Raw genomic sequence first — 25408 nt, 5'->3', positions numbered from 1 at the left:
CTCAGTACACCTAGAGTTTCCGTTCCCCTACATCAGCGGCTTTTTTCAAGCATGCGCAATGAAGAATGAAGGTTATGGGTAGGAGATTGCTGATGATGACGTACCCAGTCCTCTTTTTAGCCATCGTCCGGCTCAGAAGATCTTGAAATTCCACGCATTTCCGTAATATGTATTTATAGTTTAGGAGTGTGGTCGCAATGACTTTGAACTGCAATAAATATTTGCCATAAGAGTTTTCGATTCACCATGAACATAAAACAATTTGCCTCAAACAATCTTGCTGTTATATAGGTCCTATATGCTTCGAAAAAAATTAAGTTGTGAACTTTTCTTTTACGAATCATTTTCATCGAACAATCCTTCAATCCTTTAGTCCTTTTTAAAGGAAACAGTGTTTAACCAATTCCTTAACGGTACAAGCAGTCACCTGCAGAGTTTTGATTTCTAGATCACAACAAATGTACTTTTGCTGTCGATTAAGAAGTATTGTTTATAATTTTCAAAGTGAAATACCCGCCGCTCACAGGTCACGTGTGATAATAACGAAACAACGGGAGAAGATATTTTTTCTCGGGTGTTTGGAATTTTAGTCCCATGACATAAATTCCAAGACCAAAACTTCGAAAAAGATAAAAGATTGTTTTCAGCGACAAAAAGACAAGAATAAGAAAAGGTAAGACGCTTAATTGATCTCTTTTAAATATTCTTATTGGGTAAGAAAACTTTTTAAAACAGTTTCAACATGTAGCTCGCAGTTTTCAGTGTTAGGATTTTGTTTGGGTGTCAAAGGTATTGTTATTCGAACAAGTCTCATTGCCCTTCAAACAGTGTTTAAAGTCCACACAAACTCAACGTTTAGAAGTTTTAAATCGTCTTTAGCTGTAAATGAAATAATTTTATAAATAAATACTCTATGAGTAAGCTCAATTAAACTTTGAAAAAAATCGACGTTAGTACGTAAGTGTCAGAATCGAATAAACAATCTTTTAAACATCATCCATTTTATTGTGTAGCTAAAAAATGTGCACTTCATTTGTCCTTCTTAACAAACAAATAGAGTAATTGCCTACATATCGTTGATCTGCCGAAAAATACGTCCATTTTCTTTTCCTTTGAGACAGGTGAACACTACCTGATACAAAATTAATCAACAATTTCACATCATCCATTTAATAATAGACTGTAATGTTGAGTTCTTTGAGAGGTTCGCGGACCGACAATGTTATAAGGCGAACGTCTTCTGATGAAGCTATCGATGGAACGCACGTGTCACATGTTGGACATCTGTTGACACAAGGCGCTTGTAATCCATGATGGCCTCCCTGTATGCTGGTGAAAGTTTATCTGACATATTTTATGATAACCTGTCAAATCTTAACAAGGGCAAGATCAGACCAAACCGTGTTCGTTTCTACTTCGCCAGATAGGAGAAATAAATTGACAGTTCCATTACGTTACATAATATTGTATGACTCGCAAAAACATTTGGGTCGCCCTTCCTTAACTATCCCTAGCGCTTAATTTTGCTTTTGGAATGAAGAAAGTGTGACAGCATTTTGAAGCCTGGGTTTGAAGTGCTTCGGATACCCAGCACACCGATATCACTGTCTCGAGTACAAATAGAACACGTGCAACCCATCTATGAATACTACAAACATCTCAAGTTCACCCCAACAAAGGATTATTAATGCAAAACCAATCCTGTTGTTGTTACACGTAGGAGCAATTCAGCAAATTTACAACACTCGTTGAGATCTTTTAAAAACTGAACTCACTTTTAGAGAAGTTTGTTGAGTGAGAATTTTATGACAATTATATCTTCTAACTCGACTGTTTAACGATTATAGGAAGACATAATGGACAGACGACAGCTCCTATTGGCTGCTGTGCTGTCAATCACGTGCTGTGTTTATGCTCAGCAACAACACACAGGTACGCTTTGCGAAGGCGGGAAACCTCTGCCACAGCTGCTATGTTGTACATCTATCTCATTTGACCCACCCACCCCACCCTCAGTAATTAAGGCCATGCAGAAATAGCTAAATACTAACGTAGGCCCGTTGCTCCAGATAGCGTATAGGCCATTGACAACTCCTCGCCAGCCAGCTCGAGCTTAGGCTTTGCACTTTCCTTCCTTCCAGGTGGATTCCACGAACGAATCGAATGAGTGGTCCCTGCTCATATTAAAACGCCATCATTTAAATTCAGTCGATTTTCTTCAAACACATTTAACCAACATTAGCTTACCAGGCTGTTGGTCCGGTCTTTGAAATCACTTATCTAAACTAACTGTGCTGCAGACTGAATACTGTAGCACTATCCATACAGGAAGTTCACTCACGGCACCACTAATATGATTTATTTTCAGTTTTTGCCATGGTTCTTGGAAAAGGAGGGAAAAAGTTACCAGGTAAGCTTTCGATCAAAGAACTAGCCACGTATTACAAAAGCAGGCGTTCGCAATTGTGAAAAAAATGCTGTTAACATAACCCTTGGGAAGGTTAAAAAAACTTTCTCAGAGTTCTTTGAAGAAACAGTTACTATTGATTAATTAAAGACAGCTTAATTCACAGGATCTTAAGTAAATTGCATATACAAATAAACGTTTTTTTCAGTTGGATCATCCATTCACTTTTCTTCCTCTCGAATTAATGGCAAATTTTCTCTTATTTTTTAAGAAATCAAGGTTAATGGTGTCAAAATGAGCTTGCATGCGCCTCAGGGAAACACAGGGGCACAGGAACCAGGGGCTCTTGTACAAGGACCTCCGCCAGGTCAGCTTGCGATGATTTAATGATCCCTTTAATGTATCGAATGTGTTGTGTCTTTACCCTTGGTATAAATTGGTATTTTCTTTTGTTTTGGTGCACGTGTATGGCAATATATGATAACAAATATAACATAAAAGAAAATGCCAGATTGTACTAGGGGTGAAATTGAACCACATCCTATCCATATCTGTAACACGTAGTGATGAAATACGCAATTTTTTGGTGTTATAGGACCGGCAACATTCGTTGTTGGAGGCAAGGCAGCCGATAACAAACCCAGGCCACCGACGATGGCAGGTATAATCAATTTATGCTCTCTGATTCTTTAAACTTGATATTTTCAACGTACGGTTGTTGAAAATGTTAAGTACACGTACCTCTAATGTCCCGGATAACCGGATTTCTTTTATTGTAATCAAATCCTTGATTACTCGCAGTTTCAAAACAGCCGCAGCCAAAATAACACAAAACTTAACTTAAGTTTAGTTAACGATTTTATTTCTTGTGCTTCACAGCGGCGCTAGTAATGCCTGTAGCAAGCAAGCCAAAAACAGGTAGGTAAAAATAAAGTGGTTTCAATTGAATGTCGTTAAACGAAAACCAAAGTAATAACTCTGCCCTCTTACAAAACACACAGAGAAACCAGTGAACCAATCAAAACTCGAAGCAAATACATGTAGCCAGCGGAAAGCGCGGGAAAACGTGTGCGAGCAAGTCACAGTTGCTTTTGGTTTTATTTCTGATTGGCTGAGAGAGTGGCGTGAGATTTTTAAGCCAATCACTAAGCGTAGCAATGCAAAACCAAAGCAAATGCAAATAGCTTTTAAAACTCAAGCAAAAACAAAAGATTAAAAATATTTGCTCACAGGGCAGGTGAAGGTTTGTAAAGGACCTCACACGAGGTCACAAGGTACCACAGCCACAACAAATCGAACCGACCCTCGATTGGCTTCGATTTTTCTCTTGATTGGCTGAACAAAAAGCACGTGCGTTGTTAATGGCTACTAGCCAAGTTTCGCAAGCTTCTTGGACCAATTAAATAGCCCGGCATGCGAATTCAAAGCCAAAGCACACACAGACTTACTTTCGACAATGATTAATTATTTTAATTTTTTTTACTTAGCCCAAGAGAAAGCTATGGATGACCTAAAATTAACCAAAGAAGAAAAAGGTGAGGAGTTTTGTTGTCAGTGATTTGAATTCATAACTGACACATGACCACCACTAAATTAACAATTTTGAATGCTTTTCATAACATATACAAACCCGGTTTAACTACTGAAATAATATTAGTTGGTGTATACGGGGACCTCAGGACCCCAGCTAGAATCTCTTTCATTCGCAAAAGAGAAGGGGTCTGGTATCAAGAATAGATAGCGATGGCAAAATTAACGATAATTGAAGTTCACAACAAACTCTATTGTTTGCAGCGAAATTGTTTCCATGTGACGATTACCAACCATACTGCAAGAATTATGCCGCAACCGGACAGTGTAGGGATGTATGGACGCAGAAAAACTGCAGAAAGAGCTGCAAACTTTGTGACAGTAAGTCATTACGTAAAGTAAGTCAGTTCAACAAGCAAATAAGTCATGCAGTACACTAAGGAAGTCAATACACCAAGTGAGTCAATAAGTAAGTCAGTCAACATACTAAGTAAGTCAATAAGTAAGTCAATACTCCGAGTAAGTCAACGAGTAAGTCAGTACACTAAGAAAGTTAATAAGTCAGTTAATACACTAACTTGATAAGCAAGTCAGTATACACTAGGTAAGTCAATACACCAAGTAAGTCAATACATAACTCAGTACACTAAGTAAGTCAATAAGTAAGTTAATGCGCCAAGTGAGTCAATACGTAACTCGGTACACTTAGTTAGTCAATAAGTAAGTTAATGCACCAAGTGAGTCAATACGTAACTCAGTAGACTGAGTAAGTCATTAAGTAAGTTAATGCACCAAGTGAGTCAAAAAGTAAGTCAATACACTAAGTAAGTCAATAAGTAAGTCAATACACCAAGTTAGTCAATAAGTGTAAGTCAGTACACCACGTGAGTCAATAAGTAACTCAGTACACTAAGTAAGTCAATAAGTAAGTCAATACACTAAGTAAGTCAATAAATAAGTCAGTACATTAAATAAGTTAATAAGTAAGTCGATGAATAAATGAATAAATGAACGAATAAATGAATAGGCCAGGTATTTCACTAGCATACTGAAGATCAATTTTGGCTGACATATGAAAGAAACATATTTTTCGTATCCCTCTTTAGTTCCTTATGGTGTATTCATTGGCTGTCAAGATTTAGATGTGTGTAAGAAGTTTGCCGCGTCAGCTTGCATGGTCCGCTGGGTCAGGGAGACTTGTAAAAGCAAATGCGGAGCGTGTGGTTACGGTAAGTATGAAGAAAATAGAATTGCTAGCTACATCATCTTCTCAGCTACGTCAGTGCAAAATTAACTTTTGTGACTCATTTATGCGTTTAGCCATATGACGGTGTTTGTTTTAATCATCACGTCACGTCGTATCATGTCATGTAACATCACGTCAGTTCAAATCAGGCTAGGTCAGAGCTCAGCTCAGTCACGTCACGTCACGTCATGTCATGTCATGTCATGTCATGTCATGTCAAGTCAGGTCAGGTCATGTCATGTCATGTCATGTCACGTCACGTCACGTCAGTTCAGATCAAGCTAGGTCAGTTCAGCTCAGCTCAGTTCACGTCACGTCATGTCTTATCATATCAAAGTCATGTCATATCGTGCCATGTCTAGCCATGTCAGGTCAAGTCAGGTCATTTTATGCCACTCACATCACGTTAATTCATGTCCTGTCATCCTTTCATAACATGTAATGCCGTGTTTTCTCACGTCAACTTTAACTATTAAGAAAAAAATAAAGACACAAAAAGTAAAACTTCAAACTAAACGTAAAGAGACGATCCTCACAAGAGAACACGAGTTATTGTTTTGAGTATGGGTGAATATTACATTTGTAACTTTTAGTAAAAGGACTCTTAAGTGTGGCAAACTCTTTTAAATGTGAACGGGGATAAAATCATTTCTCATTACATTGTCAGTACAGTGTCAAACAGTTCACCGCGGTCAAACGTCTCAGGCAACTTTTCTTTCCAATTCGGCGTTTTTTGTTCGTATTGAAGTGTTAGTACGAGCAAGGATAGATAAAAATACTTGCCGAGTGAAAGCATAATCCCATTACCTCAGGTAAACGAGTGTTTTTACTTTTTAAATGTTTCGCATCCGAACCAAAGGTGCTCTGACAAATGGCGCCGACAAGTAGCTACAAGTCCGCATATCGCTTTTTTCAAACACGTAGAACGTTTTTAGTAAAGCTCCAAAAAACTTAGTAAACCCTTAGGATGCCGGTTATGTATCGAACTTTGAACTGTGAAAATTAAAACCTTATCTTTGCAGTACTTGTCTTATTTTTTGCATATTTCTGTCGTTTGACCGCGGTTGAGTCAAACAGATAAGTGATGAGAATGAAAACTATCATCCATCGGGAGATAATAATAATAAATAATTTTCAGAACGACAATTTGAAACTGTATGTAAGAGCAGCAACAAAAATGTACATTTCAAGTTTGGCGCTGAAAAGATTTTAGTGTCAGGCATAAAGTAAGTTTAAAAAAAAAATTAAACTGAACGTTTTAACTTTCAGAACGTCAGGGCAACTCTCACATCACCATGGGTAAAAAGAGACATTTCACTAATGCTAACACAAAGCAGCAAGCGGACAAGACCAAACACGTAGTGAAGACAAAGCAACTGAAAAAAGTCCTTAAGAAAATGACCAAGAAGGCAAAAGATGCCGTGAAACAAGCTGCAGCTAAAGTCAAACAACACAAGAAGGAGGACAAACCTGTGTTGATACCGGAAGTTGCTCATGATGAGAAGCCAGTGCCCAAAGAAGAAGAAACCCACAGTGAAGATAATGACGATAACAATGATGATGATGACGACGAAGCTGATGATAACAGTGACGAGGATGACGATACTAGTGTAAGTGAAATAGCTAAATCCGCGCTAGTCGGCATTTTTAAAGCCCGGGCCAAACAAGGACGAGAGTTGACTTTCATGAGAGCTTCTTCAACTCTCATCGACTATCATCAACTCGGGCCAAACGAGAACAAGAGTCCGTCAAACTCTCATCGACTCACACGAAAAATCTGAGCACGTTCAAAGTCGATGAGAGCGCATGAGAGTCGATGAGAGTGCATGAGAGTACTATGCCAAACGAGAGTGAGAGTTTGAACTCTCATCGACTCTCATCCTTGTTTAGCCCGGGCTTAAGAGTTGATTTAACCAGCGATGCAAAAGTTGGCCCTCCGTCGCTCTACTAACTGAGCTAACCGGTCGGCGGTGTAAAAACCTTTAAGATAACTTTGATTGCGACAAAGGCTGTCGTTAATTTTGATCAAAGGCAATACGCTTTTGAAACTGTTCACTGTCTAATAACAGCATGATTTTTATGATTTTGACCAGGATGTTAGTGGAGAAGGAAGCTCACATGATGAAGATGAAGATGATGACGATGACGATAAAGCTTCAGGGGAAGTCAAGAGTGAGGACAAACCAGACAAGCCAATCAGACTTGACACGGACCCAGGAGGCGAGCCCGTGGTCGCTAAGCTGGTCAACCAGCCAATCAAGTTTAACGACGCTCCCGGGAAGGCGATGCACGTGAAGCTCGTGAAGGATGCAAAGCCAAAAGTTGTGCAGAAGAAAGTGGCCAAGAAAGTGAACAATGATAAAATCGAAAAGAAAGTCAAACAAATTAAGAAAGTGCAAACTGAACACGACAAGCCAAAGACAAAGGGCCACTAAGCCAAAAAAGCTGTAAAATTGAATTTATTAAAAGCAAGAAGTGTCTCCTTTTAATGAACTGAAGGAGTTTCCTCTAGATCATTAACCTGAAAATAAATTCCTCTGATTCCTTTCAAATAGTTGGATAAAAATTACGTATTCATTATTCATCAAGTACTTTTTGCTAAGTAAAGTTCCTTAGTTTTGTAGGTGGTTTAATTTGAGACACAAACAGAAATTGCTTTAAACTAGACAACTGATTCGGCAGTAATGCTAGAATGACCATTGAGGTTATTTATGCAGTATTTCTCAATGCAATATTTTGTTATTCTTTCTTTTTTCAGGTGGCAACTTAATTAAAAACTTTGAGTTTTGAATATGCATGCTACAGATCCTGTAATACGCCGAAATAAAGCTTTTATTTAATAAAGTGTATATCGTACTTCCATTAATGCTGTGTTTTATATTCACTTTTTATCTTTTATGTCACCTTGTCATGTAACTCGTATTTTCATCCCAACACAATTACTCTCGTAGATTGCTTTACTTTACTTTCAATGCTAGTTTGCAGAATTAAGTGTTGCAACAAGACAACGTCCCTCGCTGAAGAGTTTATCTTTTTATTAGCGACTCGTATTGGCTGTAAAGAGAATTAATAAGTCTGTCGTCTCACATACCTCAGTTGCCTATGAAGTAAATTCTATCAGATCTCCAGCTCTATTTTAATATGTGCTCGTCCGTGCGACGGTTCTTCTGTCTGTTCGTCCTTCTATCTGTCCGTCTGTCTGTCTGGACTACGTTCATGTAGAGGAGAAATGCTGTGGACTTCATTACCAACAGACATAAAAGCGTCCAAATCTTAAGCTATTTTTAAAGGAAAATGGCCAAGCGTACGTGGAATTTAGGTTTCTAAGTCAGTCAGTCAGTCAGTCAGTCAGTCAGTCAGTCAGTCAGTCAGTCAGTCAGTCAGTCAGTCAGTCAGTCAGTAGTTAAGTAATAGTTGTATAAGTAATAGTCCAATAATTACCGTAAACGTTTGCATTGTAATTTCATTGTTTGTTATTAAGTAATTAATTTTGTTAGCATAGTTGCTATAACACCTTTATTGTAACTAGACCAATACCTCCCTTTGGAGTGTAAGGCACAATAAAGATTTACTGTTACTGTTACTGTTAGTCAGTCAGTCAGTCAGTCAGTCAGTCAGTCAGTCAGTCAGTCAGTCAGTCAGTCAGTCAGTCAGTCAGTCAGTCAGTCAGTCAGTCAGTCAGTCAAAATCAATCTGTCTGTCTGTCTGTCTGTCTGTCTCTGAAAACCTTTTTCTTATGTGAGCTCGAACACATTAGTCATTAGATGGTTGGGGATCAGTTCAGGTGTCAGTTTAGAGTAGCTTCTTCTCCAATATCTTCAAAAGGTACCGTATCGTAATATAACTGAAAGAACACGTCAACCGTCAAGCGAGTTTGAAATATCAACAATGACATTTTCAATCGCTTTATTTCGTTTATATTTGAAAAAGATTATTATACATAGCCTCTGTTCCCTTAACAAGAGGACTTTTTCTCAGGCGACCGATGCTCCTGGCAAGCGTACGTGGAATTAAGGTTTCTATAAACAAGCGAGTCCGATTAAAAATGGAATCTGTATTTTGAGCTGTTAGACAAAATCACGTGGGGCAATAGCTTGATACAGCGGGAGGAACAAGTCCGGTCTCCTGACTCCGAACTGAGCCCGAAGTGTTAGTCTCCAAGTTTCTAAGCAACTGTTCGCGCCATGATGACGTGAAAACTTTCGGAGTAGTCTCGAGTACTTAACGAGCGGAGCTGCAACGAGGATGTGCTAGAAAATGACACCCCTTTTCGACTAAAACTGTAACTTTTAAGCTTGATCTACCAATAAAAAATAATCATGTACTTTATAATCATTTGTAAATATAGTCTCGGCAAGGCTGAGGAAAACCGACTTCAAAAGTTCAGAAATTTTAAGCTATAGAAACAAATAATAATAAAAAAAAATCATGAAAACCATCCCTTAATTCATACCCAGCCCACGAGTGACTGAAATATTCTTCTCGGTCAAACAAGCACGTGACACGCGAGGAATCATGGGAGCATATTTTTAATCGACTGAAAGAGCCGCTAAATTATTGTTTTAAATCTTATCATATTTTTGAAATTCAAAACAACCTTACGGAGGGGACGTTGGTATTTTCCTCTATGTCTTTTTTATAACCCTAAAAATACCAGGTAAGGAATAACAGTTTAAAAAAGTTTGCTTTACGAGTCATCGATTCAGTTCTTTTAAGATTTAGAACTGGGCTCGAATGACACTGACAGAAAGGTATATTAACTAGTCAGATTTTTTTCTGACTTAACCTGTTATTACGTTTAAATCTCGTTATTGTAGGACTGCGTTTCGAAGAATCATTTGTTATCTAACTGCATTTTTTTTAAACTGATAAATGAAAAAAAGGTAAAGAAATGAAATCATGGTAAATGCTGTGGTAGCACACGTGGTAGATAACACAAATGAGGCTAATAAGCGCTGTTATTTACTTGAATGACTGTCATTTATGTGAATCACTTGATATTAGTCAGGGTTAAACACGCAATAGAAAATATCGCCTTTTCCTTTTTCGTTTTACCAAAAATGGTGCAAAATGCATGGAAAATGTATTGTTAAGAGTAGCTTTTGAGACAATATTGCGATCCATTGAATGCAAATTAAGGTGTACTCTTAACACCGGCCTGCTCTTAACGACTGGTCTGTGACCTGCTCTTCCTTTGTTTAATAGAAAACGATATGAAGTTGACGACGACAGGATACGGCATAAAGGCGCTATTTGTATTACTTTTCTTGGGACTACAGTACGGACTCTTGGAAGCTAAAGGTAAATACGACATTTATCCACTGACGCGCTTCAATTTGGACTTATTTAATTCAATTATCGGATTTATTGACTTTATTGTTTTACTTTCTTGCGTTGGTCTATATAACTGATATATTTAATGGTATATAAGGTTAATTCAAGTGGCAAAAACACAGTGAAAAGTTTCAGCTCTGAGCTTCAACGCCAATCGGCCATAAAGTTGTCTCCGATCGTTGAAGCGCAGGGTTTCATACAGGAATTCTTCATGTATTGCAATTTTATTGTTCGACAGGCGAAATGGTTTCTTTCTCATCGCTTTGAATAATTTATGAAGGCGGTTTTGCCATTTTCTTAGAACAGCACCCGTTTAAGTTTACATAAACCGATCAGTGATACCTGTTCTCGCCTTTAACCTTAACAAAAACAACACATCTCGGAGGACATAGTTTGTAAAAATACACACATTATATCTTGGGAAAGTCGACCAGAAAATGTGTCTGTTTACACTGCCTCTCTATAAACTGCTCAGACTAACTGGCATTAAAACCATGCCTAAGTCAATTTCTTTTGTGATTAAGTGGAGAAAAATACGATTGCTCAGTAGCTCAGTGTTGCGCAGTGACCTGAGATGCGGGCCTTTAAACGCCACATTGCACTCGCTTTTTCGTCCAGAGTTCGACTGACTAAAAAGGAACAGCCAGGATATGTTTAAAATCCAGAAACGCTTTCAGATGTTCTACGAGATTATTTTGAATAGCGTCCGGCCAAACAAGAGGCAAGAAACCTTTTCAAGGTTGATATAGAGCATAGATAATTTCACAATTCGAAATAAAAAGTTCTATTTAAGTTCAGTTCTTTAAAAAAAAAACATAAAAAAAGAAAATCCTACTAAGTAGACTATAGCCCTTTTTCGTGACAGTGATCACGATTTAAATACTCCTTATAATTTAAATACATTGTGAACCAGATAGGTGCATGAGAATACAGAGTCATCAACTGGGAGATATCATTTTGACCTCCACCATATTCGAAAAAAATAAAATAAAAATAAATGTAAGCACAGGACTTATATTTTGGGCTCGGCGCTGTAAACGTTACGGGTCTTGTTGGAATTTCTCAGCATAAGATCAAAAATCACACGGGTACTTGTTAGTTCATTTGAAGGCGTCTAGCTTTCAAATAAAACACCCGTTTTCTCAATGAGATCACGAGTAATGAATGGCTACACAATAAATTTAATTTGTAGAGTATTCAAGAAAATGACAGTTGTGATTAGTAATTGTTTGGCTCATTTAGATATCCGCGAAACTGTGAAAAATGTTCTCTAAAAATGATGATGGCCGTCTTACAGCGACATAAAAGGTTTTCACCCGCTAAATAAACAAGTAACTTTTAAAGAGAAAATCCTAACACTCGGATTGGACTGCTGGAAAAAACTCCATACTGATATTAATGCGCAGATCCGAAAACGCAGCCAAGTAAATTAATGCTTGCAATCAAGAAAGTAAACTTTTTCGATAGTTAGTTTTTCGATAGTGCTGCGTGTGCCAAACTTAAAAGCAAGACTTTTTATCGGAATTTGCTGTTACTGATCAGTACTCGCTTTTAGTACTTGATGTAAACAAAAGGAGAAAAAGATAGATTACAATTACTTAGCGCGACACTGTATTTTACTTTTTTTTCTTGCCGTCTTTGTGATTCTGAAAAGCTAAGATGGATTATAGTCATTGGGCTTTTTTACTTCTTATTTTTTTGAACAGCTATCAAGAAATCCAAACATGTCCATAAAAGTGGGAGCAAGAAAAACAATGGTAAATCTGTCCTTATATATCTGTTTTATGTAACCCATACCTTCTTTGCCTTTCTGCAGTCGTTGCAGGAGAGTACCGTAGAATTCCGGTTATAAGCCTTGGGCTTATACAACTTCGTAAGGGTTTTTGGGTGGGCTTATAAGCGGAGGGGCTTATATTCGGGAGGGCTTATAAGCGGAAGGAAAAAAACGTTTCAAAAAGAGCCTCAGGAGTGTTGATAGAAATACGCTTTTAAGTTAAAACAAACAAAAATGCAACATTTAGCCCTGTTCAGTACTGTCATTCGGGAGAGGAGGGCTTGTATCAGCTTATATCCGGGAGCTTATAACTGGATGTATTTTTTTGTTTCCAGGTTGATGGGCCTATAACCGGGGGGGGCTTATAAGCGGGGGGCTTATAACCGGAATTTTACGGTATTCTCTAAGTCGTTGCTAGTACACTTGCTCGAATACCCATATAGTCTCTTTGACCTGAGTTTAAGCCGTTTCATTTTCTAAAACTTCTCACAGCTCCGAAAGGAAGCTTCTGCGTCAACCACTCATATTGCGTCAAGTATAGTGATCTGGACTGTGCTTCTGAATGGGTTCAGCTGAACTGCCCCAGAATGTGCAGACTCTGTGAATATGAAGGTAAGTGCCATATTGCGTCAGGAATAGTTTACCCGCAGATATTCGTCTTCACGCATAGCTACGCGTAACGCGTCTTGAGCAACAGAGCGTTTTTGTTGTCTACATACTCACGGGTGACTCCCCTATCGCGTTATTTAGCCTTCCAGCTCGTTTCTCGTGTCTTTGTTTTTTCGGATATGTTTTCAATGTTTATCTAGACCACTCTCCAGCATAGCTAGAACTTTACCCCTGCGGTGTAGAGGCATTTCTAACGCAATGGCTACCTACATTGTAGGCGCTGATTTCATGAAGCTTCCAGCAGTCTTGTATTACAAAAAAGGGGACAAGAAGCACGGAATTTCCAAGAAGGGAAACAAAAAGGATGCAGTTACTGGCATGAAACACAAGAAACACAAAAGCAAACACGCTTCTAAAGTCGTCGACAAGCGAGACAATATCGATGGCGGCAGACGTGACGTTGTCTTCCTCAGCCGTCCAGCTGACTATTCACCAACTAAAAGTTCCAATGCCGACCAACCCCCGCCGACAACCAGCTACAGCCTCTTTGACTACAAAGGCAATTATAGGAACTGGCTTTTCCTATACCCCGAGCAGCACCCTGTCAATATGCATTATGTTGACCAGGGAAAAGCTGCTGACCCCAATCAGCAGAACGGTGCACAACAGCAGGCTACCGGTACACAAGATTCCACTGCTGCTGCTACTGCACCCGCCGTCGGTGTTCCTGATGCTGCTACACCTGAAGCTCAAGGTGCGTCTCAGGCAACAGCTGCATTCGCAGCTGCCCAACCAGCTGCGCCTGCAGTGGCAGCTCCGGCTGTCGCTGCAGCAGCTAACCCAGCGGTACCTCAAGTGGGACAGGCTGCTGCCGCCGCTGTTCAGCAGCCTGCAGCACCTGTTGCAGCCCAACAAGCTGTGGCTGCTCAACCAGAAGCTGCCGCAAATGAGACCATCCAACTGATCAATCAGACAGTGTCACTGGCGACTAATAACACCTTTGAACCAGCCGTGGCTAATGTGAGCCAAACAAATCAAACCATCATGGTTGGAGCATTTGCTGGAGCAAATAACACCTCCAACCAGACTGTTGCACCAGGTAATGTTGTATAAGTCCAAAACATGGACGCTAAACAATTAGTTGTTTGATCTCAAGAATTAAGCAAAAGGCATTTTACTGTAGTTTCATACAACAATGGCACTTTCTAGTAAAAACTGATCAAGTGCTGATTTTTGCTGAGACGGAACTTTGTCAATTCTCTAATCTGCGGAACTGGCGGTTCTTCCCCTACTATGATTTGTTCCCATGTTAAATGAACAGCCATCTACTCTGAGCTTTTTACGAAACATTTTTTTATAAAATACACCTCCGTGTTGAACGCTGATTTTGAGAATTTGGGTGGTTCGTCATATTATAGTTAGTGCACTTCATTATTGACATAATGTTAGTTAATGAGTAGAAACAAGATGTTCATATTTTTCTTGCACAAGGTAACATCACTTCACAAAATCAGTCACTGGTAGAGCAGCTGTCACAGAATTCGTCATTATCACAGAATTCGTCATTTTCACAGAACGCGTCTCTGTCACAGAATTCTTCATTAACACAAACACTGCAAAATCAGACAGAAACACCAGCACTCGCACAAAATCAATCCAATCCACAAACGATATTGTCTTCACTTGGCATATCCGGGCTGCACCAAGACAAACCATCTAAAGATGAATCACTAGAATCATCTTCGAGCGTCTCATCTCTGCCACCATTCCACCTATCACAAGAAGAGGTAACTTCTGAGCACAGACTTCATCTTGTCAATTCGGAAGAGTCAAGTAAGATGCAAGGAAGATTTAACCCTAACGGCGCGAGTGTGACTTTGTCCGGTGCAGGTACCGTGGATTTGACGTCTACAGGACAGTCTTTTAGCCAAGATGTGACAGTAGATCCACAAGCAGGAGGACTGGATCAGCCTGAGCAGTCGGATTACAGCTGGACATGTTGCAAAAAACAACCAAGGCCAGAAGGTTGCAAGAAATGTCCCGACCTGGCAAAGGCACCGCCATGTAAGTACCTCTTTTGTCACGCATTCACCCCACGCATGGGGCCTACGTTGATGGAAGACGGGGGATATGATTCTGCCTGTAGAAAATTCCCTTCTCCATACTTTCACGGTATTGTAATGAAGAATTCTTACTAGTAGGAAAAGCGACCAAGCAAGCAAGAGAGAAAGAGAAAAGCTCCGATCTAGCAAAGGTTTTGTAGATCCATTTAAGGTGACTGAGAACGGTTTTAGGCATTTTCCAGTCAAGAAAATGATCACAACTTGTCGACCAGTGATAGGGCATTTGTTTCATACCATTTCTGTAATGTTAGTTGATAAAGTGTTTTAGAACTGACCCATCGAAGTATAAGGTCTGTAAATTATTGAAAACAGTTATCAGCCACCTTAAATTGTGTGCCGAGTTGTCATTAAATCGTACCGTTTGGCACTTATGTCTAACACATTAGGTTCTTTCCACTAAAATTGATCCATGCATTCTACTTTTTACTACTTTTCGTCTACAGTGCCCTATGTGTTTAATGTCTACTGCGATGACTTGTACAAAGATTGTGCCTACGGATACTCCAACTGTAACGACACCTGGTGGCAGATTAATTGTCCTAAGAGATGCAACCTCTGCAAGGGTAAGGCAATTGGGTTCAACTGCTTACAAGAGTTTTATGATCAAAACCGGACTAACTTGAAAACCTGTGTTGTCTAACTAGTCATCAATAGGGAGGCTGTCTGTCTATGGCCAGCAGTGGTAGATCCAGAGAGGCATTAACCATGCAACTACCTCAAACAATAAATGATGTCTTCTTGACCTTGAGCAGCATTTTTTTTACAGACAACTAACAGATTGATTGATTGCGTGTAGTGAGGTTTTTGCACGTAAAAAACTCTCAAATATCATTCCTTCAAAAACAAATATTGAAGAGCAATGACATTTTTTATGCAATACATACGCCGCAAGGCCAATAAGGCCGGTCTGATGGCCATTCATCGGAAGCGACGAGGGGCTCGATACGCAATACGCTGTTTGTATCATGTACAAACCGTGTCAGTTCCATGACTATTCAACAAGGAAATGAATGTCTAAACCCGTTTCTTTTTAACTTATTTTACAGCCAAGGACCAACAGAACGCTACAGCGACACAGACCACGGAGATTTACCCGAATGAGGTGAAGAGCCTCACGGAGACCTCAGAGCTAGAGTCCAATTTAGTGGCACCGGCCCCTGGAAGAAAACCACTGGTAGCCAAATACACTCTCCGAGTAAAGCCAAAACTGTTGAATGGTGTGCCACAAACACAGGAGATCCGGATCATGCCTCCAAACAAGGCTGGAACCGCCGGATATGTTAAACCACTGATGGTACTCAAGCAAAATATCACCAAGCCTATGATTGAGAATATTGAAATCGATGTCCCACCAAAGGGTGCAAAATTCAGCTCAAAGCCAAGCGTGGAGGTCATCGAAGGAGATCACACAGAGATGCTGACAGTGAGTAAAGGACAAGCGATTGTGGAGGATCCCGCGGTACAGAAGTCCAAGACAAAGTCTGAAGGTATGCCTTAGTTATTTTATCATGCATGTGATTAGTTTCTAAGGAAACTCATCATCATCATCATCACCATCATCATCATCATCATCATCATCATCATCATTTTATTAGCATATAACAGTAATATAACAGTAGTAGAGAGGAGACCTCCAAGAAACCACCAGGCTTATAGGAAAGGCCAGCTCAGTTATGGAAACTGGAAACTACTGCAGCGACGCGGAAGTGAATAACAAACAAAAGAGGCTCCAAACAAAAACCTCTAATCTTATACAAACCTCACTTTTCCTACCTACACCTAGATCTCCCTATGCCATAAGACAATATAGCTTTGATATTCTCCTTTCAGCCTTTCGATTCAGTCCCTCCTTTGTCACCCAGCTGTTCGATCCATCCTCCTCTACGTTGTTTTTGGTCGACATGTTCTTCTCCTCCCCTCTGACCTCCACTCCAAAGTCGCATTTATTTCATTCCCTAGTGTACCATTTGAATGAGACAAACACAACATTGCATGCAGTACTCGTCTACGTCGCTTTCAGAGTCTAAAGGTTGCTTTCAGGTATTCCCCAATTACCCTTGTTACAAAATCACCTATTTTTTATACTCGAAAAAAGAAATCAAAGAAACCAAGCCTGAACAAGACTCTGCCGCTCAACCCGCCACCGATCAGACCGCCACCGATCAGACCGAGTCCTCCTCTGCCACCACACAAGCCGCTCCCCAGGACACAGCTTCATATCACTCCGACACACAGACCCAGTCTCCATGGGACACGCAGGCTGCACAAACCGCTGCTACAGCAACTCAGGCTGATGCTACAGCGACCCAGACGGATGCAACCGCAGCACAGACCACCGCTCCAGCTACCGAGGCCGCTGCTGCTACAACAGATCAGTCCGCTGCTGCCCCAGTTGCTCAACCTGATGCTTCAGCCACCCAGACCGCTGCCTATACCAACAGTAAGTCTTTTTACTTTGTACTTCAACAATCAATCAATCAATCAATCAATCAATCAATCAATCAATCAATCAATCAATCAATCAATCAATCAATCAATCAATCAATCAATCAATCAATCAATCAATCAATCAATCCAATCAATCAATCAATCAATCAATCTATCTATCTATCAATCAATCAATCAATCAATCAAACAATCAACCAATCAATTTATTAGAGACATAACGCGGGATGAGGTTGCCCTCCCTATCCGAGCCAGAGGCTCATGTATAAAGCGCACGACAGTAATTAAAATCAAGTATAAAAACAAAGAGAAATTAAATAGATAATAAATCATTAACTATTAAAAAGTAAATTACGATATTATTATGAGTAAAAGTATAATAATGTACAGATGCTTTAAACCACCACACTAAAACTAATTAATACACCCATGATTACAATCTTTAAATTGTGATAATTATACTAAAAGTATGTCGTTAAAATCCCTATGATATACACAAATGACACATGTAGCTGGTCTTTAAGTTAAAAAAGTCAAATGGTTCCAAATTCTTTGGCAAGTCTTTCAATTAAAACTAGAGGAACATTTGTTTTCTATGCGTAGCTGTAGATGTATTTGGATGTACCTCAGCTCTCAGCTTCTGATCAGCTATGTCCTTGTAAATCACCAAATACATAACTTTGGATAAACTTTCTAATTATTCTCCAATTTGTCTTTTGTTCGCAGCTGAAACCTGCACTGATGACGGCAGATGCGCACCATATACCGCTGACCGCTGTGCAGACCCATGGCTGATGGCCAACTGCAAGAGCATGTGTAAACTGTGTTAAATAAAAAGGTACGCCTGGTTTTGTATGTAAAGTAAAGTAAACATGAACCATTGCCAGAGCATTTGCAAACTTTGTTATAAATATAAGTCGGAAGGCATGAAAGAATATAAACTACATTTTTGAAGTTGTTCAATTTCGAATGCTATGAAATAAAAAAATGCATAGGAAGTAATGAGGGAGATCGGAGGAGGTGTTAGTGGTGGTGGGGGAGGGGGAAGGGGGAATGGATGGGAAACAGTTTCTGATCATGAGCCTTCACAAACCAAGCATAAATGCTAATTTTTGTTTTCTACTCTTTCTCAGGTTTTAGACACGACTGCTCACTACGTTCAGTCACGTGATCCACCAGAAGCAGCTAATTTCTAGACTTGTAGATAACAATTACTTCTTACATGAATCAGGAGCACATTACCCGGCTCCTGCGTGAAGTCAAAACTTGAAGTTCATGTCACGTCAACTCATGGCAAGTTCAATTGACAACTCAGAGTCTGCTATGTGGATTTCGATTTCGATGCTGCAGTAGAATAGATTTAACTTTAATTTACTCCTATTAGGAGGCTAGCTGTGGTTTATTTTTCTTAGTTTCTTAGCTTAGGGAAACGGACGTATACCGTTGTCTACCGATAAAATAGCGCTTCGGTACTCTATTAATTTACTTTAAGATTGATATATAGTAGTCAGTATTAATTAGTGAAACGAGGCCATTATAAATCGAACACAAGCTATTCTATGAATGTTATATTTTTGGATTTGGTAAAGTCTTTATTGCTTGTGAAATGCATGTTTATTCTTTAAATAAAAGATCACCCTATGTAAACGACTTTGCAGTTGAATTACGCGACATTTTATAAGCACGCGTCGTTGACAAATCCTCGAGTGTTAAACAAGGCGACAGTGACACTCGCTGATTTTCCCTTCTAGCCCTGCAGTAAGTTTACATACCAGTAAGAGCTTGCAAGCTGTTAAAATGAGGCCTTGTTTATAAGTCAGAGTTGAGTTAGTTATTATTGACGCCCTAGAAATTTTCTGAAATCGTTTTCAGAACCCTATATACCCCTGATACAGGACGCTACTTGCAATAAGTTGTTCCCCCAAACCCTACAATTCGCGGAATTAATAACACCCTTTATTTGAAATTATTGCTAATTCTATCGTTAATATATTTTCGCAGAACGAAATTGAGTTAATTAAAAATGTGGAATTGCGTCTACGTTTTTTTCCTGAGCCTGGCGGTTTTAGCAACTTTCATGTTGAATTCTACTGGCTATGAGCTTATTTTTGCTAGTGAAAACCATAATATACAACTAGAAGACCTTTCAAAGTAACAATGAAATTTTTCCAGCTCATTAAGCAGAAAGGTCACCAGTCGAACTAAAAAGCTTTCTAAAATTTTCGTGACCTGACATCTTCAACCGCGCATTTGGCGAAGAAATCCATTATCCACAAACAGAACGATTTTTACTCCTTAACAAAATGTTGAAATTTGCGCTCTTGTTTATCTGCTTCGCGACGATCGAGGGTAGAAATATTCAAAGGGTTATTCGAGGTAAGTGTGGAATTTGTTCAGTTGGTTTACCAGTTTTGAAGTCAAAATAATTTGGACACGACACCATAACATGTTTTCAACGGGTCAGTTTTGTAAGTTACCTTAAGAGCTCAAGAATTTAAACAAAAATAACCCGTTAAGTGAGGCATACGCAAAGAACGTCGCACATGAACTAGCGGATAGGATCAGAATTAGGACAAATTTGAAAAATGCGATTAAATGCTGCGACCAAATTGCTAAACAAGAGGCAAGAGGACATTAGTCATCCTAAGTTCCGAACTTGGCTTATCGGGTGTGCGCGAAACTTAGGGTCACGCCGATCAAAGGTTTTTCTTGTTTCGGTGAACAAGAAGAATAGACTTTAAATTCGACCCGCCCTGCTAAAGAGATGTATTAAAACTGCCGCCGCAGTTAAAATCAGTGTATCGACAGCCTCGTCAGTTTAAAGGATATAGTTTTTCAAATTTAATAGTGAATAGAGATTTACCGATGATTTCAAGAGAAAGCTTGGACTTTTGCTGAAAGTGGTTAATTATGTTGAAGAAAACAGCAAAATTTGGAAGGAACCTAGATTTGTGTTAAAATTTTACTTTCTAGTTATAACTTGGAGAGTTTAGACAAAGGGAATTCCTCACATTTTTCGCTCGCAAATTTCATAACATCTGATCATGCGTGTCGAGTTTCACACCAGCACCTGTTGCAAGCATAAAAAAGCTTGGTTATTTGTTTTTAAACGAAAAAGGATTTTTGTCCTACTAAGGTTTATTCCCACAGAGCATAACTTACATATTTTTAGAGCAAATTTTTAAGTCTAGAGAATCCTTCGAAAGCCATTTAGCTTGTTTCTTAAAATCCCTTGCTGCTAAATTCAGTGTTCGCCATTCTTGTTGTAATTAAGCGGGGACAGCAATAATTAATGAATGGCAGATTGATCCTCACAGCAAGGAGAAGAGACTGAAAGGGAAATAGGATTAAAGTGATCAGTCGAATATATTTTCCCGAAAGTCGGATTGCAAATCAAACCTTGTATAAGGGCACCGGGCAAGTAAATACTCGGGGGGGGGGGGGGGGGGCAGCCTGCGACTCGTTACTTTACCCGGGGAAATACTCCTTGTCGTTTCACGGTACTTAAACCAGAGATAAGCTCTTACTAGGCTCAAAACGCAAACTTATCTTTCACAAAAAATAAAAGAAGTCACAAACTACTCGACCCGTCTCCTTTCCTAGTCTTTGGAACGGTCAATGCCTTGTGCCTTTCCGACCCACGCTGAAGTAATTGAATTTTACTGTATTTTCAAGTGCAAAAAACATTAATTTTGATGTTCAATCTTCTTCGTTTTTGCCTATAGCTAGAAATGTAGCTACAACATTCCTCTTCAAAAATCTGCGCGTGGGTTGTAAGATTTTTACTTCTTTAACTCATAGAGAAGCAAGTTTTATCAACACTTGTGGGCGCTTTCGAGTTCAAATTTACCGCTTCACTGATTCTGAATAATAAATGATGTCCATGCATTCTGCGCTATGGGTGCATCATCCTGTTTAATTTACAATATTGTTAATCGAATGTCGAATGAAACAAACTTCTTTTAACTTACCAAAGACGAAGGTGTTAATGCCACGGATCCTGAACTGAAGAATGCCACAGAGAGTGCCGACGATGCTCCGGATGTCACCGAGCTTCAGGCGGACCTAGTCGCTCCTGCTTCGGGTCCCAAACCTCTGGAGGCAAAATACACAATCCGAGTGAAACCGAAATTGAAAGATGGCGTACCACAGATCCAAGAAATCCGCATCATGCCACCAAAGGGCAATTCCACCAAAGGATTCGTGAAACCTTTGATGGTGCTGAAGCAAAACGTCACCAAGCCCCTGATCGAGAATATTGAGATTGATGTACCTGAGAAAGGCGTCAAGTTCGCGTCCAAGCCAAGCGTGGAAGTCATCGAGGGTAATCATAAGGAGATGATGAAAGTATCTAAGGGGCAGGTAGTCGTAGAGAATGCGGCACAGAAGTCTGATACGAATTCTGAAGGTATGATCATGTGCCTAATATGGTTCTATCTTAATTTCCGAGATCTTCTGGACATCTTATAAAGTAACCATTTCCCTGAAAATAGCCACTCCCCTCAAGTATAAACTACAAAACTTTGTTGACTGTTTATATATCCTACGTTTATAAACGTAGTGGTCCCCAGAACAAAGTTAATAACTCTGAAGTGATATGCAATAACGTAATTGATTTTTCATTCACAGATAAACAAGCCAAGCACCAAGATGAAGCCGCCTCCCAGCCATCAACTTCCCAGAATGCAACGGATTCAGCGTCTTCCCAAAAAGCACCTAAGCAGTCAACCTCCCAGGATGTAGCAGAGAAAAATGCAACTACTTCAACACAAAAACAGGCCGCTCCACAGACACAAGCGTCAGCCGCTCCTCAGAATACAGTCAATACTTACCAAGCCGCTCCTCAGACCCAGCCCTCTGCTCAGGCTGCTCCGGTCGCCCCAGTTTACTCGCAGCCGGCTCCTCTTGCCCCGGCTCCACCAGCACCTGCAGCCTACAGCAGTGGTAAGATAATATGTCGATTTTATAATACTTTATTTTTAACTATCTTTAAATTTTTGTAAGTCTTCATTAGATGTTGTGTTGGCTAAGACCTTTGCAAAAAACATGCGTGCGTTGCCCATATATGGTCAAAATGTTATCGTTATCTGTCATCCGAACATAACCGATATCCTGCGATAAATATAGGCTGCCAAGATTTGTTCGAAGTCTTCTAAAGCGCTGCATAACCATAGTTTTTCTAGCTGCAAAATGTCCTCCATGAAAAATTGGTGAATAATAAAACAATTATCTTGCTCAATCTTTTGGAATATCGTCTAATTTTAGCCGCTCGGCTAAGTATCAGGCGATATTCCGCGATTACGCAGGGTAATGGTTAATTAACATCTGCTGAATGGGTCGAATTAATTAATTATTTTGATTCACCTGGTCTGTTAAGTTTTCTCACTTAAACCAGCCTATCAATGAAACTGCCATTATGCCTTTTGGTTTCAGTTAATACAGTTGTTTTACCGTTTTTAATTTTTTTCTTCAATTTAGCAGTGCCTCAAACTTGTACTGATGATAGCGTATGCAGAATTTACCCTGATGACCGCTGTAGAGAGCAATGGCTGATGACTAACTGCAGGCTCAAGTGCAAGCTTTGTTCAAAGTAAAGACCAAGAACGTAAATAAATTAGTTTGTTTCAGTTATAACCACAACCTTTAATCTAAAATAACTGTCTGTTCCAGGCTCTTAAATCTCGGGAATCTTGACATAAGCTAGACTCGATGCATGTATTGTCTTGTTAACATTGTCAGTTGACTAACAAAATCAAGCGATTTTTAGAATGGCTGTTCAGTTTTTCATGATCTAAGACCCTGAACAGACTACCTGAAATAAACTGTCATGTAGGAATAGGATCATGTAGGAATATTTTCTGTATCAACAAAGCGCTCAAGTTGGTTAAAACTCTCACTCCCACAGTCAAGATGCGCTTCTAGCTGTAAGGAACCCTTTTGTGTGACATTCAAATAAATCTTAATTATTTCCCTCGCTTTCGTTGCTACTAAAATTATTTTGTCATGTTTAATAAGGTTTGTAACGGAAACCTAAATTTTTATTGTTTTTGCTCTATACTTAGCTTGCTAATAACTATATAGCTTTAAGTTTATTTTTATGTTCCAATTTTTTTTTATTTTGCTCGATAACAGTTTACACTGTATGTTCGTTTGTTCACTTAAAGAGCAACTTTTTGCCATTCCACTCCAAGTGAAAAGAAAAAAAAAAAATGATTATTTGGGAAATTTACGTTCTAGGGCCTGCATCAAAAACCATTAGATTTCTATCTACTCGTGACCATTAACGTGCATAATTCTGCATTTATGTTTCGTTGTCTTTTACGCCTGTTAGATCGTCGAGCTCACTTGCAGTCGTACAAAGTTTTAAATTAAGTCAGTTAAGGAAATTGAAAGATAACATAATAAATAGAGCCACTCTAGCCATTCCATGAAGTTATCCTAATGATGAATCAATCTTCAAACTAAATGGTTTGCCAAACTTAATAGTTCAACCTTCATTCTTAAAAGTTTACCAAAGTAAACTGAACATCAAAGAGGTAACAATTAAGTTCTAACCTTCCTTCGAACGAGATACATCATCCATACCTTTGCTCCTCTAAAGTACCTTAATTAATTTTCTCGAATCATAATACATTTTTTTCAATGTAGTGTAATTAAGGTAATTACGAGTAGCTCAAAGCATGCAATATTGTTTAAAAGAAGTAAATTGCACGTATATCACGGAAAACTAATCGTTCTATATTGTAGGACAATTATAATGTGAACATAAAATGAATTAGTGTACCTGTGTTTTGATGTGGGGATTTTCATTAGTGAAAAGGCTGTTTCTTTAAAGACCGTTTTTTTCAAGCGCGTTCAAAACTTTATTTATCCAGAATAACATCTCTTGTTTCATCTATTAACCATAAATTTTCCCAAGACAAACTCCTTACAGAGGGAATCAGTGGTAAATAGATGAGCCAGGAGTCCATCCTCTGAAGTTCAGGTGCCAACTGATAGCCAATGGCGTTTGAAAGTCGCCTGAAGAAAAGCTTTTGCGCTGTCAAGGCCTCAAGATGACACAAGACCGCAGGCAAACTAATAGACCTGTTCACATTATTATTACTACACTGCAGCTATAAAACGCCGGGTCAGTTCCCTATGCATAAGTATAAAAAAACATAGAGGGTATTCACTGAAACGATTGTTAATTAAACCTGCCTAATGAAGTCAATCAATAAAGTTTCTAACTAGTGTGAACACGCGAGTTTTTCTCTTGTTTTCAAAGAACCATTCAATTGATTACTACTTTATTTGTTAGCGGTGTTAATTTTAATACAGCCCGCTGAGTGACTCTCACCAAATCACTTGAAGATTCCTGGTCGCAAGCAAAGTCAAATTGCAAACTTGATAGAGATTTCGGAACTCATTCTGTAGTAGCTTTTGTCGACCCATTTTTATAACGAGGCGATTAAGTGTAAACGCACCCAAACTAGAAAGGGTAGTTCGAGACGTCGAAATGCTGGTACACAGAACCAGTGAAAGAGTAAACGGAATTCGTGGAAGAAAAGATTCTGCGACACCAGCAAAGTCAATTAATAAACTTGAAATAGAGACTTCGAGACCTCCGAGTACCTTTCAGTAATGGAGTAGATAGCCTTGACTCGATTTGATAACGAGGCTTAGTTATAGCTTTGTCAACGATGAATAACACACAGCGGCCATGGTAATAATAAGCGGGACAACAGGTTTTGCACGTGTGTCATACATTTGAGATGTACGTTCTCTGAAAAACATCATCGTAAAAATTACGAAATTCTGATTATTTGGGAAAACATTCACTATGAAGGCAAATTTTTAGAGACACAGTGAATAGAAAGGAAGGAGAAGCCACGAGTCAAGCGGCCCACACTGCCGGAGCTAATCCCGGTTTCCGTAGCATTAAGCGGGGTTCCCCCCCC

The 25408-nt window shown here is 39.2% G+C and overlaps 3 protein-coding genes across 5 annotated transcripts; all 3 read left to right on the top strand.

Annotated features, from left to right (window-relative positions):
• The first annotated feature begins 533 nt into the window (after window positions 1-533).
• Window positions 534-8045, top strand: LOC144656668 (uncharacterized). The gene is made up of 11 exons (XM_078516911.1): window positions 534-673; window positions 1848-1932; window positions 2369-2410; window positions 2679-2774; window positions 3003-3068; window positions 3287-3325; window positions 3895-3942; window positions 4202-4318; window positions 5044-5166; window positions 6453-6793; window positions 7277-8045. The coding sequence occupies exons 2-11, from the start codon at window positions 1857-1859 to the stop codon at window positions 7616-7618; spliced, it is 1290 nt and encodes a 429-aa protein (XP_078373037.1). The 5' UTR covers window positions 534-673; window positions 1848-1856; the 3' UTR covers window positions 7619-8045.
• Window positions 8046-9721: 1676 nt separating this feature from the next.
• Window positions 9722-19115, top strand: LOC144656666 (uncharacterized). Of its 2 annotated transcripts, none has more exons than XM_078516908.1 (11): window positions 9722-9840; window positions 10389-10484; window positions 12224-12274; window positions 12784-12903; window positions 13178-13999; window positions 14791-14964; window positions 15467-15586; window positions 16070-16510; window positions 17119-17463; window positions 18195-18306; window positions 18602-19115. In XM_078516908.1, the coding sequence occupies exons 2-10, from the start codon at window positions 10397-10399 to the stop codon at window positions 18296-18298; spliced, it is 2265 nt and encodes a 754-aa protein (XP_078373034.1). In that variant the 5' UTR covers window positions 9722-9840; window positions 10389-10396; the 3' UTR covers window positions 18299-18306; window positions 18602-19115. The 2 variants fall into 2 exon arrangements, with proteins under 2 accessions (XP_078373034.1, XP_078373035.1); XM_078516909.1 differs by lacking the exon at window positions 9722-9840 and adding an exon at window positions 9866-9934.
• A 602-nt stretch (window positions 19116-19717) lies between these two features.
• On the top strand, window positions 19718-24743 carry LOC144657408 (uncharacterized). 2 transcript variants are annotated; one of them, XM_078517756.1, is made up of 4 exons: window positions 19718-19844; window positions 21445-21876; window positions 22098-22412; window positions 22950-24743. In XM_078517756.1, exons 1-4 carry the CDS (start codon window positions 19772-19774, stop codon window positions 23060-23062), a joined length of 933 nt encoding a protein of 310 aa, XP_078373882.1. In that variant the 5' UTR covers window positions 19718-19771; the 3' UTR covers window positions 23063-24743. The 2 variants fall into 2 exon arrangements, with proteins under 2 accessions (XP_078373882.1, XP_078373881.1); XM_078517755.1 differs by having other exon boundaries at window positions 22947-24742.
• Window positions 24744-25408: the final 665 nt, after the last annotated feature.

Source organism: Oculina patagonica, chromosome 6, assembly GCF_052425735.1.
Source record: "Oculina patagonica isolate OP01 chromosome 6, crgOcupat, whole genome shotgun sequence".
NCBI lineage: Eukaryota > Metazoa > Cnidaria > Anthozoa > Scleractinia > Oculinidae > Oculina > Oculina patagonica.
This window is presented reverse-complemented; position numbering and strand designations above follow the sequence as displayed.